At 44.5% G+C, this 16,986-nt stretch overlaps 1 protein-coding gene across 1 annotated transcript in view; it reads right to left on the bottom strand.

Moving 5' to 3' along the window:
- Nucleotides 1-4,476: 4,476 nt before the first annotated feature.
- The window catches only part of LOC138533009 (IgGFc-binding protein-like), a 330,908-nt gene continuing 318,398 nt past the window's right edge, over nt 4,477-16,986 (bottom strand). The window contains exon 15 of the mRNA XM_069641116.1: nt 4,477-5,055. Coding sequence (XP_069497217.1) covers nt 4,477-5,055 — 579 coding nt within the window. The remainder of the gene's footprint in view (nt 5,056-16,986) is intronic.

The following is a 16,986-nucleotide window of genomic DNA, read 5'->3' as shown; positions in this document are numbered from 1 at the left end:
AGGCCTGAGCCAGAGTCAGTGGTACAGGACCAAGCGCTTAGGAGCAAAAATGTTCTTGTAGCTGCAGTCAAGTCTTTAGCAGAAAAATATTGAAGAGGTAGATGCGAGGCGAAAGACAATGTTAAGAGAGAGGGTGGCCAATCCAACAAGTAGAGATAGGATTTAAAACACCTTTAGGGCTACCACGGGAAAAGGGAGGCCTGGCGGAACAATGTACCTTAAACGTGAAGAAGTGGCTCCTGCGGTGGTGGTTGTTCCTTGTAGTTCCTGCAGTTTGAGGGGTCCAGCAGAGGAAGAGAGGCTCTCATTGTGGAGGAAGGTTCGAGACACTGCACTACCCAGGGATGAAACCAGCCACGGTGCTGCCAAACGAAGTTTAAAAGGTATGCTCCTTTTAATCGCGGTTCGGGTCGATAGCTGCCTGGCTCTCCGGTCTCCAAGTGCGGGGCACTGTCGATTCGACCATGGCAGGTCCGGAGAAGCAATGGGTGAACTGCTTGTTCCCACCATCTCAAGGGAAGAAGTCTCTTTCGATAAAGATCGCCTCTCGTCGTGTGGAAGAAAAGTGGTGAGATGATCCGGCAGGGCTTCACCTTTGGTGCAGATGCTGAAGTTGTCTGTGGCTTCTCTCCCCTTCGGTTCCGTAGTTCCAGTGGCGACGTCTTGCTCTTCCAGTCCTCAGGACTCTGCTTTTATGCAGAAAGCGACCCATTCATACAGCCTAGCTGTCACTCACGCAGTGGAGTGGTCTTCTTGGCGGGAGACCCTCCAGCCTATCAGGTTAGAGTGCGACCTGAGTTGCTGTGGCAACTCTGTCCAGGGGTTCTACTCCCCCTCCCAAACAACAGACCCACCCCAGACTCAGAGGCGCCGAAAGGAGGGCTTCTTGGCAGAAGCCCGCCAAAAGAGCGAACAAAGGATCCCCGACCTGGGTTAGGAGAATGGAGTAAGACTTGAGAAAGAAGTTATATTAAAGATCTGGCAAATAAAACCTACCAGAGTAAAGTTAATAATAAAATAAACTGGCGGTATGTTAGAGGCTGTCAGTAAAAGTATTAGCCTCGAACAATGGCAAAATCCCATAGTAAAATATTTGCGGTTGAACATTTTTGGTAGTAACCACTGCCATCAGTCAGAAACTTTAAAGAGCGGGACTTTAAGGTAGCCCCTCGTAAATTAACCTAAGGGAAATCTATTAACCCTTTTCAGTACCTCCATAGTAAGATAGGTTGTCCTGGTTAAGTTCGTAAGATTTGACTGGTAAAGTCAATGAAGACATTACATGCTCTGGGAGACAGTAGTCAGTCCCAGGGTATGGAGTCTATGTTTGGGGGTGGCTACAACACCCCTGTGTCACTGCATGGAGGGTGTTTTGTAACACATGTGCATAAAGATAGTTCCTATGGGTGAGAGAAAACCCCATAGGCATTAAACACAAAACAATAACCTAGAACACACATAGCAAAAATGTCTAAGAGTGGGAAAAAGAGTCTCACTCTTAGCAGGTAAAAAGAAACAAACCCTTCAAAAACTAATAAAGTCAATGGAAACTTTACATGTTCTGGGAGACAGTAGTCAGTCCCAGAAAATGGAGTTTGAAGTGGGAAGTATGAAAAAGACAACCCTGTGTCACTGCAGTGAGGGTGCTATGTAACACATAGTAAAAAGATGATGCCTATGGAGTAGGTGAAGCTCCACAGTCTATGAACACAGAAAATGATAAACACACAGCAAAACACATGTAAGAGTGGGAAAAAAGGCTCACACTCTTACCAGGTGAAAACAATAAAGAAATCCAGCAAAGCTGCTGAGGGACTCAGTAGGTAAGGGAAATTAGCCATTCTGGAGAATTCTCCCTAACATGCCCCTACAACTCCTCATTCTACAGGCCTATTTCTCGCTTTAAAACTCTAAAATCATTGAGAGCGTTATCTTCAAACTCATATTCAAGTATCTTGAGGTCCACTCACTTACTGGATCTCTCCAATGTGTGTTCTGGTCTAAAGATTCAATTGGGACTGTTCTCATCTACTGCACCAATGCTTTTATCACAACCTACCACTCTCACCTGCCTTCCATTTTCATCCTCCAAGACCACCCTTTTGCATTAAAGCTGTTGATCATCCCTCTCTCCTTCAATTCTCAATCTCATTGGAGTCCAGCACCTTTTCACATGCAACCTTCCCAGTGGGCTTTTGTCAAGGATTAGTGCTAGGAGCATGTCTCTTCATCCGATGCACATCCTTCCTTGGAAAACTCTTTTCCTCCTTTGGCATCAACTATCACCTCTTTGCTGAGGATACCACCACTGGAGGGCTAAATTCTGCCTCATGCTAACCTCCTTAAGTACATAAGCCATCTTTCTCCATGGCTCCAACACCAAGCCCAATCTCTCGTCTCTCAAATCTTTCCTCTTGACCTCCTCTCCATCTCACTAAAGGCTTGCATCTTTGAGGTTCCCTTTGACAGCAACCTGAAACTCTTCCAGTTGATCACAGACACTACAACCACTGCCAGTCCCAACCTCCTAGACATTACAAAAATCAGCCTACACCCCAAGCACCACTCACCTAAAACACATGTCTCTACTGTGTGTGTAGCAAACTGGGCTACTACTTAAGCCTTCTTCCTAATCTACCCTAAACGAAGTTCACAACATTCTGACATGCACACTTTTCAACATACACAGATCATTCTCCTCTTCTACCTACCATCACCATGATGGATGGCTCTGTATGGAAAATCGTTTTGTTGTTGAGTTTTTGCTACTCGTCTATTAGACCATCTGACGACTAATACATTTTACTCCTGCTCTCAATATCCCTGTTCGTTGTCTCTTCACAACCCATCAGTCCCCTACTCCCGGTACATCAAACCACATTCCCTCCTTTTCTCGCTTTGCCATACCCCACTTCAGTGCTCACTCCATAGCCTCCAAATCAATCTCTGCAGTGCAACTCTTACAAACGTGTCTCAAACTCCACTTGCTAGCAAAGGAAGATGTCTCTCCAAACCCTTCCATCCTCACCCGACCCTCCTATCCTGAATTCTGACCTTATGACCTCTATGTAATGTGTACATTTGTTCTTAATGTAAAATCCAAATTGTGTTACATTTCTAAGTGTAAATATTCTGCCCAAAGTCTGTGAAAGGTAACAGTGCTATGCCCTACAGTCCCTGCCCCTTGTGCGTGTTCCCGTTCTTATACCTCTTCACAGGCCTGCATGGATAACTCAATCAAACAATGCTCTTATGGAAAGGCACCTTCCCGTGGTAATTCTTATTTGAAATGGAACCCTGTTGTTAAAAAATATGAGATTCAATAAGCACACTTAGGCAATATAATCTGAGTAGGGGGCATTACCAGTAGGGTAATGCCCCCTGCCCAAAATTCAAAGCTGAAGCGAAACAATGGCTTTTACGAAGCCCCGGGGGCATTATCCTACTGGCATTGCTCCCCCTTTGAGGGTTATATTGCCCGTAGTACAACGGCACGTCGTACCAGGGTACTAAGAGCAATTTTTCTTGAGTTGAGAAACGGTTCTGCAACCGTTTCTTGACTCGAGAAGAAAAAAACAATACAATGGCCGGCAGGGATTGGGGAGAAGGGACTACACATAGTTCTTTCTCCCTTTCCAAGGTGGCCATTAAAATGAGTGAAGAAAAAGTAAAGAAACAAAATGGCCACGATGTAATCCCTTCTCCCCTTCCATGGCGGCCACTTCTAGGAAAGAATTCCGGGACGTGGCAGTGTCTGAACCTTGTCAGGCAGGTAAGGCCTGGGTGAGGGCCATGGGCCAATGAACTTGCTTTTAACAAACTAATTGACCTTCGGCGGACACTAATTCTAAATAATAATTAGTGCCAAAGCTGGATAGGACATTAACGTGTGGCCCATGAATTCATCAGTGATATGCTTTGCGCTTTTCAATGATTAAATAATGATTGTTCCTGTTTTTAAAATGAACTGTTGTGAGCATGGGCCTTTAAAGAACATTCTTCCACCTGTTGATTGCATTCGACTTTTTCAAAAGCATTATAGGATGTGCCTCTACACCAAATTCGTACAGTATAGTATAGAGTAAATTACAAGTTGGTGACTTATAAGAGAATGTGTGGTATAATTGTACACACTATAAACTCCCTACACCATGTCCGTTTTGCATTTTGTACTTTGCTGCTATTATTTTAAAGACCAGAAAGGAGGAGTCACCATGAACCAAGAAAACTGAACATTGTAAAAAAACATAATGTAAGGTGAAGAGATATAATTTTTATTAAAATTAATAAATAATATTGAAACATACATTGCAGGTTATTCTGTCTTTGTGCACGAGAACCTTGGCTTTCAATGCCATCCCTTATACTTGCAAGATCACAGCCTTATCATGCAGTTGATAGATATTTAAGGTAATGTGAGAATATACTTTCACATGTTAATCTGATTGATCCTAATTAAAGAGAATGTGATTGTTTTCAGTACTTACGGCAGAAGGATCCTGTCCTCCACGCTTGGATCTGGATACCCTTGGCTTGGCACGCGCTGGCATAGACAGTGATGGAATCACAGAGGACAGAGGAGAGACCATTGTATTGGCAGGTGTCAAAAACACAATCTTCGAAGAAGGGTGTTGGGTCGATGGTTGTAAAGCAAGCACTGAACGGCCCATTGGGCGAGTTGATGATGCCGCAGAAATTGTTGCCCACATACTTCTTCTTGTCAGCATCATTGCAGACAGGACAGTTCCCAACACACTCTGGTGAACATCCTGGGATATCTCGCACTTTCCAGCTGTCCCCAAACTGAACAGCACTGGTCACCAGGATTCCGCCCTTCGTAGTCAAATCGTCATTAATCCTCTGGTTATAGTTTCCACAGAGGCCAAAGACTGCACCAATGTATGTGCTGGGCAGGGTCACTGAGAATATGCTGTCCCAGTCAAACACCACAACCAGGCCAAAGTCTGTCTTAATTATCCCATTTATGCCACTTCTGAATGCCACAATCTTGCTGGTCTGGAAGTAGAATGGTAGGCTCACGAAAATGTCATCCACCTGATAAAAAAACATTTGGAAGAAGATTAGAGTTTTGCTAGGCTTGAAGCGACCTTTCTAATGCACAGTTGAGTCTACAATCTACAACATCCCACAGGCCCCTTAGTCGGAATGACGAAGCAAAGACAGATTCACTTTCATTTTGGATGCAGTACTCCACATTAATCCCAGCAGCTTCTCAGTTTGATCCCCACCACAGACACTCGCCAACCATCTAGGAGGAATTCTTTCATTTAAATAAACAAAGCAGATCCTGCCAGTGCCTCCAGTTACTAGCACCCTGCAACTCCCTCTCTCTATGCTTAGTTCTCCTTCCATGCATGACAAGGCAAACAGCGTGTTTCACCTTCTAACAGGTAAGACAAATGAGACAGAAGTATTCGTTTTCCAGGTTTGAGCCATTCATGCACGCTATTGTATGTTTCCACAGTGGATGAAATACTTCAGTAAATAGTGAAGAACCCCAAATCTAATTCTTCTAGATTTCTAAGACAGATCTCTGTTCAGAGCTAGCCCACCTGGTGACCTTTTCGAGAACAAGTGAACCTGATCGATTGTGTTTTAGAAGAATCACACACGAGATTTTACACGTGCCTTGTGGTAAGAAAGTCAGGACACTTCCTGTTCAAAATATAAAATTGTGGGTTTCTTTTTCCACACGCCATAAGAGGGGAGCATCATCATATTTCCTAATACTGCAGCATTATACTAGGTTAGGTGGGTGGGGGGCGGCAGAAATCACTTTAAAACAATTAAGTAAGCGCTGGAAGTAAAAAAGCTGCCCCCACGGGATTTGCAACCATTTTTTATATGAGGGGTCTACTGTTAATAATTGCTCTAAGACTGGTGACATGAAACCCATTAACTAACAGACTCATAAATCTGCCACAATGGTAACCTATGTTTTGAGCCAGCAATGATTACCTCGGTCTTGTCCAGGTTAAGCCTACTCAGCTGTTCTCCACCCTCTGATTGACTTCCAAACACAATCAAACAAGGCCAATTTATCTTGTATGCAGAAGTAAATTACATCTGAAAATGGTCATCAGTGTATGGATGACAGGACGTTGCAACACTGAAATCTGATAGATGGGAGAGCTCTGAATTAATCATTTTCACTGGCAATTGGTCCACTTAGTTTTTCAAAACGTCGTTTTTCAGCCTGGTTTGTTTAATGTAGAAGGACCAATTTTTTTCTAATCAGGCATTGTCTCAGCCCAAGCCGATTTGCTATGACACATCACTTTACGCGAGACCACACGCAATTTCGGATATGTTTCGGTATCATTGGACATCACCTGTGAGGAATAACGTGGGACGCTAGTTACAGAAACTCAGAGCCCATACCTTTGCAAACCCATGCCACGTAAGACAACTTTGCAATACTGAAGTGCAATGGATGAAAGGCTTGCATTATTTATAACCATGGGCAATTGCTCTGAGCCACCTTTGAAACCATTGTTTATCTTCCTTCTATAACACGGCCTACCATGGTTACAAATAGTGCTTGTTCAAGGCTTTTCATATCCATTAAATAAAGCCATGAAGAGTGACTTACCAGGTCATGCCCAGATTGCTGTAACCAAAAAATACCCACTGTTCCCCTCCCAGTCCTTACACTACGCGGCATCCTGCCTCAGGGGCAGCCGCACTGTTGCAAACAATCAAATCAAAGAAAGAATTGATCTGGCCCATTGACCTGGCCAATGTAAGTGTGGGATAAAAAATGGACCAAGAGGCAAAACCCTGCTGCCAATACCAATGCAGTTATATAGTGCAATATCCACCCTGGAATGAGGGACAAGTTGTAGGCCTGGGAGGAGGAAGAGGATGATCCAGTGTGATGGCATTATCAGCAAGGAATCTGGGCACTGCTCCTTTGTCTCTTCCGTGTTCCATTCCTAACACTACAACAAGGGTTTGGAGACAGTCCAACAGATAATGCGGCAGGATAAAACTGACCATGTTGCAGTGCATTCATGATATTTGTATTTCAATAACAGAAATAATCATAAACGCAATCCAAGAAAGTCAACAAGAACGACAGGCAAGGAGGTGCCACATACAGAATGGGAGATTAATGTATATGGGAAGGACCAGGTAACTACCTGGACACATGTTTTTCAAGAGAACACACTTGAAATGTTATGAAGAAGACAGCACTGTCATAGTAGAGTGTTCCAGGACTCTCAGGGAATCCTCCAGATTCCAGAAGACCAATTTAACAGTGCACCTGATTCACCTGCACACTGTTTCAGTGGTGATTTCTTCCCCACATGAGTTGGCCCAAAGGAGACAAAAAGGATATCCCTTTGGTGGGCTAAACCAGTGCAGTATAGGTACACACTGACCACTCTGCCTACATCCAGCCGGTGAGGGGAAGTGGAGGCACTGTTACCATAATCCGACCTGGGAAGGTAGAACTAGGCCCTCATCCTGGTGAAAATAAGATACATCAGAGAGGACACATAGAACAGGTACAGAATCGGGATGGGCTTGCAGGTAAGGGAGTCAAGATGCATGTTCCCTCACAGCTGTTAGAAAAGGACTTCCAATGCTGAGCATAGGAAGCTAGGGTTGCATGTATCCTGATACCATGTATGATGGGCATGAGAGCTGGGGATAGTACCCCTTGTTTTAGGCCTAACTACTCAGGAGCCATGGCATCGAACAGAGCCAGGGGAGGGCTGGAGTGTAGGAACTAATACTTGCTTAGATTTCTGGGGCCAAGCATGATGCGCTAGGTCCACTAAGTCCTGATCCTGGGATGGAGCTTTTGAATGATGGGGGATGGAAAGAAAGTGTGTAGGCATGTTTGGGGCCAGGCAAATGAGAGAACGTCTCTGAGTCCCAGGAGTGGCAGAAGTTGAGAGTAGAGTGTTCATCCGAGATGCTGGTAGTTCCAAGTGGAGAGTTCTCTTCCTGGAGAGACAATGTGAAACATCTGGAGGAACAGAGTGTACCGATTTGTGGATGGGAAGTTTGCAGCAAGAGAATTCTCTTTGACGTTCAAGGCGACTGGAATGTAAGGTCTTGCTATGAATGGGATTGTCCGCTGCCCAATCCATAATCTTTGACACCAGCCTCTCCAGAAGAGAAGAATATGTTCACCCTAGAGGTTGGTATATATCATTGGGACCTGGTTTCCTGTGTAGACAAGGCCAGACCTCTCACTGAAGTGGGGGAAGAAGACTTCAGAGGCATACCAGATTGAATATAGCTCATTTCAGTTTCAGGATCTGTTGATGACTTCTATTGGCCATCTCCCATAGACTGAGAGGTGTTACAGGGTGCCTTCCCAACCTGTCTTACTGGCAATTAGAGTCAGGGTGGTTGGGTATGGAAACCCACCATTACATATTTCTGTACAAAGACACTGTCATGTTTACCAATTAGCTGCAAATCCTTAAGGTGGTGTCGCAGTTCTGGAATAAATGACTCACAATGGGCCGAGGTGGTGTATTACCTAAAGGCGAACAATGACTGTGGCTGCTAGATCCAGCAGAACTGGCAGTGCTCTGTCACCAGAAGAGAGGAGATTTGTGATCTGAGCTTGACAGCTGTGGGCGTTGAGGGGTAGGTTATCCCATTCCTTGCATTAAAAAGCCCTCCTATGAATTCCAACGACTGCCTGAGTATTAGGTAGTGTTTCTGCGTATTCAGGAGCCATTCAAAATATTATAGCGTGACACATACAAGGTTGATGGTACAAGTAGCTTTTTCAAGGTGGGAGTCGTCGATCATCCAGTCCCCACTAAGGCTTTCAATACTTCAGAGAAGGCTCTTAGAACATATTGAAGTATGAATTTGAGGACCTGAAAGCAGAACTTATTCTTCTCCTCCTCCTGATTCAAACTCTTCCGGTGGCACTCCATTTTCCTCCTTCGAATATCACGTTTCTTCTTTTTCTTGACTTACCCCTGTCACTTTTGTGGTTATTTATCACTCTCCTGGGTCGGTCTCCTCATTCTGTGATGACCTTGATGCTCTCTTATCTGTTCTTCTTCCTTGTACCTCTCCTTTCCACTAATCTACTTCCCATTCCTCTATTTCATTATTGTCTATTCAGAATTTATTTTCATTATTCGCAACGTCATACTCCACCATCTCATTCTTCTGGCTCCTCGATAGATATCCTTTTTTATTTCTATTCTGGTGTCGTATTCTGTTTCTGCTCTCCCACTCTACTCTTCTTTTAATTTTCTTCTCTCCTTTTCAATCATTCTCCCTCCTTCTCCTCCTACTCTCCACTCCTCTTCCATTTTCTCTGCTGCAATCTCTGCTGTTTTCAAGTTTCCTCCTTTTCCTAAGCCTTCTCTTCTCTTCTCTTCTCTTCTCTTCTCTTCTCTTCTCTTCTCTTCTCTTCTCTTCTCTTCATGTCCTTTCCTCTCTATCTGTTTACTCTGCAACTGCTCTTCTGTCTTCAAGAGTTGTGGACACCCTTGATCTTCTCCAGCCGGCATCCTCTTCCTCTTCACCACGTAAACCTCAACCTTGGACGACCCCCCCCTCCTACCTGCTGCTTGTTGCGTCGGGCTGATCGGTGTTGGTGTAAATCCAAGGTACTTTCTGATCTTCAACTATTGTCTTCTCTTCATTCCCTTTATGACTCAATGCTACTTTCTGCCCAACAAACATATTTAAATGACTTATTCACCTTCCTTTCTGCCTACCCACAAAGTCTCTTTCAGAAACTCAACTGCATTCTCTCCCCCCTTTGCCTGGCCTTGCTTCCTTTTCTCCCTTATCTCCTTCCGACTTTGCTAATTACATTTCTTCTAAAAAAGTTTCTTTTCAGTTCTTCTATTTCCCAATCTTCACTTGACAACCTTCTTCCATCCTCTCATTCTCAAGTGCTCATGAATTCATTTTCCTCCTCCTGACTTGGAACTCTTACTTTTCCTTTACTATGCCTATCCTACCTCGGTACCTATAGACCCTTCTCTCTGTTCTGCCACCTTTCCTTCTATGTTCAAACATACCTCTATCCCTCCAATCTACAAGAAACCCTCCCTTGATGTGTCCCCCCGCTCAAACCTCTGCCTCCAATTTCCATACTCCCCTTTCTGTCTGGACTACTTGAGCATATCGTCCACTCACAGGTCTCTAATTGTGTTTAATGGACTCTCTTCTGCCCCTTGTCAATCTGTCTTTCGTGTTCAGCAATCCACCGAAAATTTCCTTCTTGCTGTCTCAAACACTCTTCTCTCAACTTGTTACACCAAATTGCCCTAACTGATGGTTCTTCACAACCTATTAGCCACCTTCGATGCGGTTGATCATGCTATTCTTCTCTCTTCTTTTAAATATCTTGGATTCCTTTCCTCTGTGCTTCACTGGTTTCGCTCTTGCCTTTCTAATCACACCTAATCAATTTCCTGGGCTGGCCACTCCTCTCCCATTTTCCCTCTCTCACAGTGTCCCCCAAGGGCTCTTTTTTGGGACGTATTCTCTTTCCCCGATAAACTATTCCTCTTATTTTATTTCTTTCTTTGGCCTTACCTACCATCTTTAAGCTGATGACACTCAGCTTCTTCTCTCCTTGTCGTCATTCATTGACACAATTCACTCTTCTCTTTCTGTCTTCTCGCCATCCAAGCTTGAATGTCTTCAATCGTCATCTGAATCCTTCCAAAATAGAAGTCCTATTTTCCCCTGCCACTACAGTTCCCCCTCATCTTTCTCCACTTTCTAGCTCCTATCGTCCGTCCAATATTCCCATCTCTGCCTCTATCTGTAACCTAGGCATTTTCTTTAACACTGCCCTCTTGTTCACTTCCCATATTGCTTCTGTCACAATGTCATTTTGAGCTTTTTATTATCTGCAAGGACTGCCATTTTCTTACTTTTGAGGCTACCAAGCTCCTCATTTGTTCTCCCGAATGCTATTGCTCTAGTCATTTCCTTGGTCTTCCTGCGTACTACCTTGCTCCTCTCTGCTCAATTTATCCTGCCTCTATATGTGGTCTGTTTGTTCTTTTGCCTGATGACTTTATCTCTGTTTCTCTACAACAGATTCAAAGCCTTTCCTTTAAGGATCGTCTTCTATTCAACTTCCTTTGCACTGTCTTTCAATCTCTACATGGTCTTGTCCTCCCTATCTCTCCTCTGTTATCCCTTCCGATATCCCCTCTTGTTCTATCCGCTCCCAATCTCTTTTTCTCTTCTCTGCCTCTCTTAATCCTTGAGCCACTTTCCATTTCTGTTCTTTCACTCTTCTAACTCCTAAACATTGGAACTCTCTCCCTCCCTCATTTCGTTCTTTTTCCTCCTTTCCTTCTTTTGAAGCCCGGCTCAAAAATCACTTTCTTTCTTCTGTTCAATTTTCATGTACCTTCATTTACCACCTTTTATTGTACCATTGTTATTCTTTGTATAGGTGTCAGGCACTATATAAATAAAAAATAAAATACAAAATACATATATAGAACTGTATGCCCTCCACCACAAACCCCAAGAATCATGTCTGACACGGGTGGATTGGGAGGTGGAAGTATGCATTCTCCAGGTTGACAAATGTCAGTAAGTATCCTAGAGACACAACTGGTATTGTAAATTAGAGAGTTTCTGTCTTCAAGGAAAGGTCTTTATGAACATGTTGTTCTCCTTAAGATTGATCATTTGTCTTGAAGCACCCAAAGTCTATATAAATAAAATGGAGTAAATTCAATTTCCTTATTCCATCAGAGTCAGTGGAGTTATGGCCCTCTTGTCCAGAAATCTTGAATACCGTCTTTCAGGAATGCATTGTTCCAGTGGTTACTGATCCATGGTGTTACTATCAGACCTCAATCAAGGGGGAGGAAAGGAATGATATGCCTTCCATCAAAACATCCTGTCCCCAGAAACCCTATTCCTCCACCTCCCAGATACTGTAAATGTTCTGGAGGCACCCCCCTTACTCTCTTAGGTTCTTGGGGAGGCAGAAGGGGTACAGGGGTGACCAGGCATCAGTAAGAAGGAGCCAGGGTGAGTTTTCCCTTAGTATCTATGATCTTTATAGTACTTTTCCCTTGGTATCATCCTATCAGTGACCCTCTCATAGGGATGTTGAGGTGTCTGACTGGTATCTGAAGACACCTCTATAGAGGGCAGTATGCTTAAGTTTGAAAGGCATGCACATGGTCCTTATCCTCAGACTCCTTCACCAGTAACCCATGATTATAGCCAAACACTTTCTAACCTAAGAAAGGAAGTCTTAAAAAAGATAGTTCTGTGGGGCACCTCACCCTTCCATGCTCTCAAGCAGAAGCAGTGGCTGGTGGAGACTTCAGAAATCTTCTGGAGGGCACTAGCCCTGGGATGTTATGGGAGATGTCAGAGCACAGCGTTATCTCCTTCATGATCTCAAGAGCATTTCTACAGTCTGCCCTCTCCTTCCGGAGTGAGCTGAGCATTTCAAAGGAATTGAGTGGAGTAGGTGTATAGCTTGCATACAAAAGGGTTAATTAACCAGACCAATCAGCATCTTAGAGGGACTCCTCCACTCGCCTATCCACCTGGTCTGTTTGTGCTGCATTCATATTCGCCACTGTGGTGTGGCCTGAAAAGCAAGGGAGCAGGGGAAGATCTTGGTCCAGCCTCTGGGAATTATTGCCTTCCCAAGTGTTTTTCACTCCTTGTTGATGATATTCCTTATTCTCTGAAGAAGAGGAAGATCTTAATGAGATTGCGAAACTGTGGTACTTACCATATCTGTGGAACAGATCCATCGTTTGAATAGGGTGCCCAGTCTAGCTTGGCCTGGTCTGTTTGGTCCTACGATGATGGGCGTGTGCTGCCCAGTTGTATATTGTTGCCCTGCTTCCCTGACAAGGTTTGCCAGCTCTCACATATGTATATAACGTACATAGTTTTATGTTACGACCTGCTTAACTAGACTAACCTGATAATGGCTTGTCTGGTCTTACTCTGGTAAGCATGTATCAAGAGTGGGACCCACTATAACCAAACGCAAGGCAAGAGACCTGCTGCCGGCGAAAGTAAAACTAAAAAGAGCAAGCAGAGTCAAAATGGTGCCAGGAAGCAAGGCGCTCTTATCTCCTGTCAATCCACCCTGAATGAATACCTGAATCAGATGGCAGGGAACATTGAGGAATGAATTTAGCACTGAGAGGGCAACTGAAGTAGCCTCAACCCACATAGGTGACCTGGAAGGCATATTAACTGTTTCATCACGCCCCAAATCTAGTACTCATTCCTCCCCCACCTGTATACATATTTGTGGCCCACCTGTTGGGGCTGGAGTAGACCCTTTGTTAAATTAAGCACTGTCCGACCCTGCCCTAAATAACGTTAACCCTGCAGAGAGGGGTAATGAGAGCAGAGGCTTGCCACATTCATTGCTTTCACAGGGGGACAATAGTATGGTTTCAGTACTATCCTAGATGATCTTATTAGTGGGATGAAGAATGACATCTTGGATCTCAAACAGGTGGTTTGCACTTGTAGCGTGGCCATTGGCAGGGGTTTGGCCCCAGGACTGGCTATTGAGGCACAGTCCAAAGCCCAATCAATATCCTAGGGAAGTGCAAGACCAGCAGATCCTCCGCTCATTCCCCAGAATAGTGCTGAAACAACCATGAGGCAATAGTTTCCAAAGAACTAAAGCAACATAACATTTGCAAACCGGCTGCACATTTTGGCTCGGCAACGCTGCAGGCAAATCGAGCTGTTATTGACCTCCCGCCTGAAGCCGTACCACTGGTTTTGGCAAAAGGAGGAGACAACAATCCCATTAATAAATAAAACAACACATTGGATCTACACCCATTTATCTGGCATGAAGATCAATTCACTGGGAATCTTGATGGCCAGACGAGCCTTATGGGTGGGTAACAAAGTTAAACAGGGAGAGGGTGACTGTGTGATTGTTACAGCAGTAACCACAGCCATGCTGAATTATTTAGTCTCTGTCTTTGGCCCCAGTCGACATAATATGAAGAGTGTAAACAATGTGAGAAAATGTATTCCCTTGGCTGCCTTCTATCCCCCTGCATATTAGTCGTCTGAGCTTACAGCAGGACAATTGGGAGGTGGTAAGAGAGCGGGCAGGGGCCAGCTGCCCACCTAGCAGCGGTATAAGGGGGGCTTTCAAATGGTGGTGGGGCAGTTATTACATCAAACTGTGTTGACACCCCATCAGGTATTGCAGAACCGGACTGACTAGGGGCTTATTATCTAGGAACTCAAACCCCTTGGGGTCCGAGGCAGCTCCTCACCTTGCTAGGGAACTGCCTGCCCATTCCTCAGAGGATATGGTCACCATTCTTAGCTGGAATAAAGCGGGGGTTTTGTCTAAACGCGAGAGAATAAAAGTAGTGGCAGACATGAATCTATATGACATCATTTTTTTACAACAAATGTGGGCTCTAGAACCATTATGGATGGATGGATTTGTTTCACTTGCAATCCCGGTGCATAAGAACAAAATAGGATATTGTTATGGTGAGGGGTGGCGATTTTGAATAAATCATCCATGATCTACCATATCAGGTTAAGGGAAGCTAACATCTCAGTATGTCACTGCAATCCCTGAGCGGGGAGACAAATTACTCTTGGTTAACTTCTATAACAGCCTCCACTCCGTAGATGCCAATCAGCTGAGGGCACTGAAAGATCTGCTCGAGTGTTCTATTATGGACCGCCTGGATGAGCGCATGGTTTTGGTTTTGGGGGGGGGGTTTAATGTCCAACTGGGCAACAGGATTCCAACTGAACTCATTGACTCGGCATTCGGAATTGCATGCCCGCAGATGTCTGATGACCGGGTCTGTCCTAGCGCCCCACAAGTGAGCATGTGGCTCATGGAATGGGGAATGCGCTCTCTGAATGAACGCACGCCTTCTGATGGTCCTGGCAAGATGACATTCACAAAGGGCCAGGGGTCATCAACCATTGACTACTTATGTATACATGTCCAACATTGGAAGTTAATAGTGGAGTTCATGGTTGTACAGCAGATTTTTAGTGACCATTTCCCGCTGAGGCTGGTGTTAAGACAGGACTGCCCTAATTTGCCTGTTGTTGTCCTCCCAGAGTTGGACTTATGTGAAATTAAACCACATTGCAAACACAGAGTAAAATTGGCAAAGTGCAACCCCATCATAACCCAAAACAAAGCAACAAGGTCTGGGCTAGGGGAGAGGTCATTAGGGCTAGGGTCATTTACACAAGGTCATTGGAACTCAGCAAAGATGTTTTGGAGAACGGAGCATGGGAAGAACATCTGCTAGCCGTCTCCAACAAAGACTCCAAGAAATATCTAGACTTTGTTACAGGAGGCCCGCCCTACAAGAGAGTGAAGACACATAGGGAAAATCATGTGGGAGCTATATGTTGGTTTGACCACTATTTGTCCCTATATCAGGGCCAGGTGACTAGGTACGGGGTCGGAGACCGATGTTCCTCAAAATGGCTGACTTTGAAGGTGGTGGAGAAAGCAGTTAATAAGCAATTGGACAATCATGCTCCAGGTCCAGGTGCAGTTCCAGCAGATGCATATAAGGGTGAACCAGAATTGTGGGCCCCACTTTTGACAATTTGTTTTCATTACTTCCTGGAAACAGGTGTTTACCCACAATCCTGGAAAGGCGCAATTATCCACCCTATATTTAAAAAGAGTGACCCTGGAAGCCCTATGGCTTACAGGCCAATTTCATTGTTGGACACCTTCTTCAAGGTCTTTCTACGTGCCATGCTACAACACCTAGAGGACTGGATCCGGCATAGCCAAGTCCTTTTGGTGATTCAATATGGTTTTAGGCCAGGTTTGGGCACAATCGATCATGCACTTAATTTGTACTTGGTAGGAGCATCCTCTGTCTTTGGAAAGGGTGAAACGGTTTATCTAGCTTTCATGGACCTGAGCACCACATTTTACAAGGTGGACAGGGCCCTATTGTGGCAGATGCCTGGGTCCATGGGCTGCCAGGCCGAGCTACTTAAAGTGCTACAAATAATTCACGAGGATAGTAGGGCTTGTGTTCGCTTTAGAGAACAGGGGCAATGTACAGGTTATTTTGAGGTAGCATCGGGAGTCTGTCATGGCTGTGTTCTCGCTCCAGTATTGTTTACTCTTTATATTAACGGCAAGTACAGGGCCCTAGTGGACTCTAGGGCCTATTATCCCTGTGTGGGTGTGAAAGCACTCCCAGTGTTGGTGCATGCAGACAATATGGTCTTAATTGCTCAGACCCTGAACGCCTTCCAGAAGCCAATAGATGTTTGCACTGATTTTATGTCCAATTTGAAGATAACAGTAAATACTAGCAAGTCAGCAGTTGTGGCATGCAGGTCCAGGAGAGGTAAAAAAGTCAAAATGTGCAACATGGTAAGCAATGGTGCCATCATCCCACGGGTGACAGGATAGAGGTCCAAGTATCCGGGTACCCGTTGAATACAATATTGGATAGATTATTAGGGCCGGGGCTTGTGAGGAACTAATCTTTGGAATGATTTCCAAGATTGAGAATCGGTCCACCGTGAGAGACCAGTTACTATCTACTGGAATAGGTGTGCAGGCGGATTATCAACCACTCCCATATGATCGGTGAATACAGTACCAAAATGAGATACCCATTGATCTTCTGAGACCGATGATATTTTGTATTCTGTGCCAAAGGCTCACATGAGGTAGTGTGTCATGTCAAACTCCTCCTGGGTTTAATCAATACAAGTGCGCCACCTAACAGAGGAGCAATAGCGAGTAAGAAAATAGCACTAAAATTCAACACTTCCTGGTTTGATGCCAAGTATAGAAGTAAAAAAAGGACACTACATATGGCCATAAAGGGGTGACCTGTGAATGTAGGACAACTTTTTGCTATGAAAAGAGCTTACAGAAACCTCCTCAAAATAAAGAAGGGACAATATATTGACTCACAAGGGGACAGGCTTGATCAGGCAATCAGGGAAAAAAACGAAAACCTT

The sequence above is a fragment of the Ambystoma mexicanum genome, chromosome 1p, assembly GCF_040938575.1.
Source record: "Ambystoma mexicanum isolate Mex_15411 chromosome 1p, UKY_AmexF1_1, whole genome shotgun sequence".
NCBI lineage: Eukaryota > Metazoa > Chordata > Amphibia > Caudata > Ambystomatidae > Ambystoma > Ambystoma mexicanum.
The sequence above is the reverse complement of the archived record's forward strand: the minus strand, read 5'-3'. Positions and strand labels throughout refer to the sequence as shown.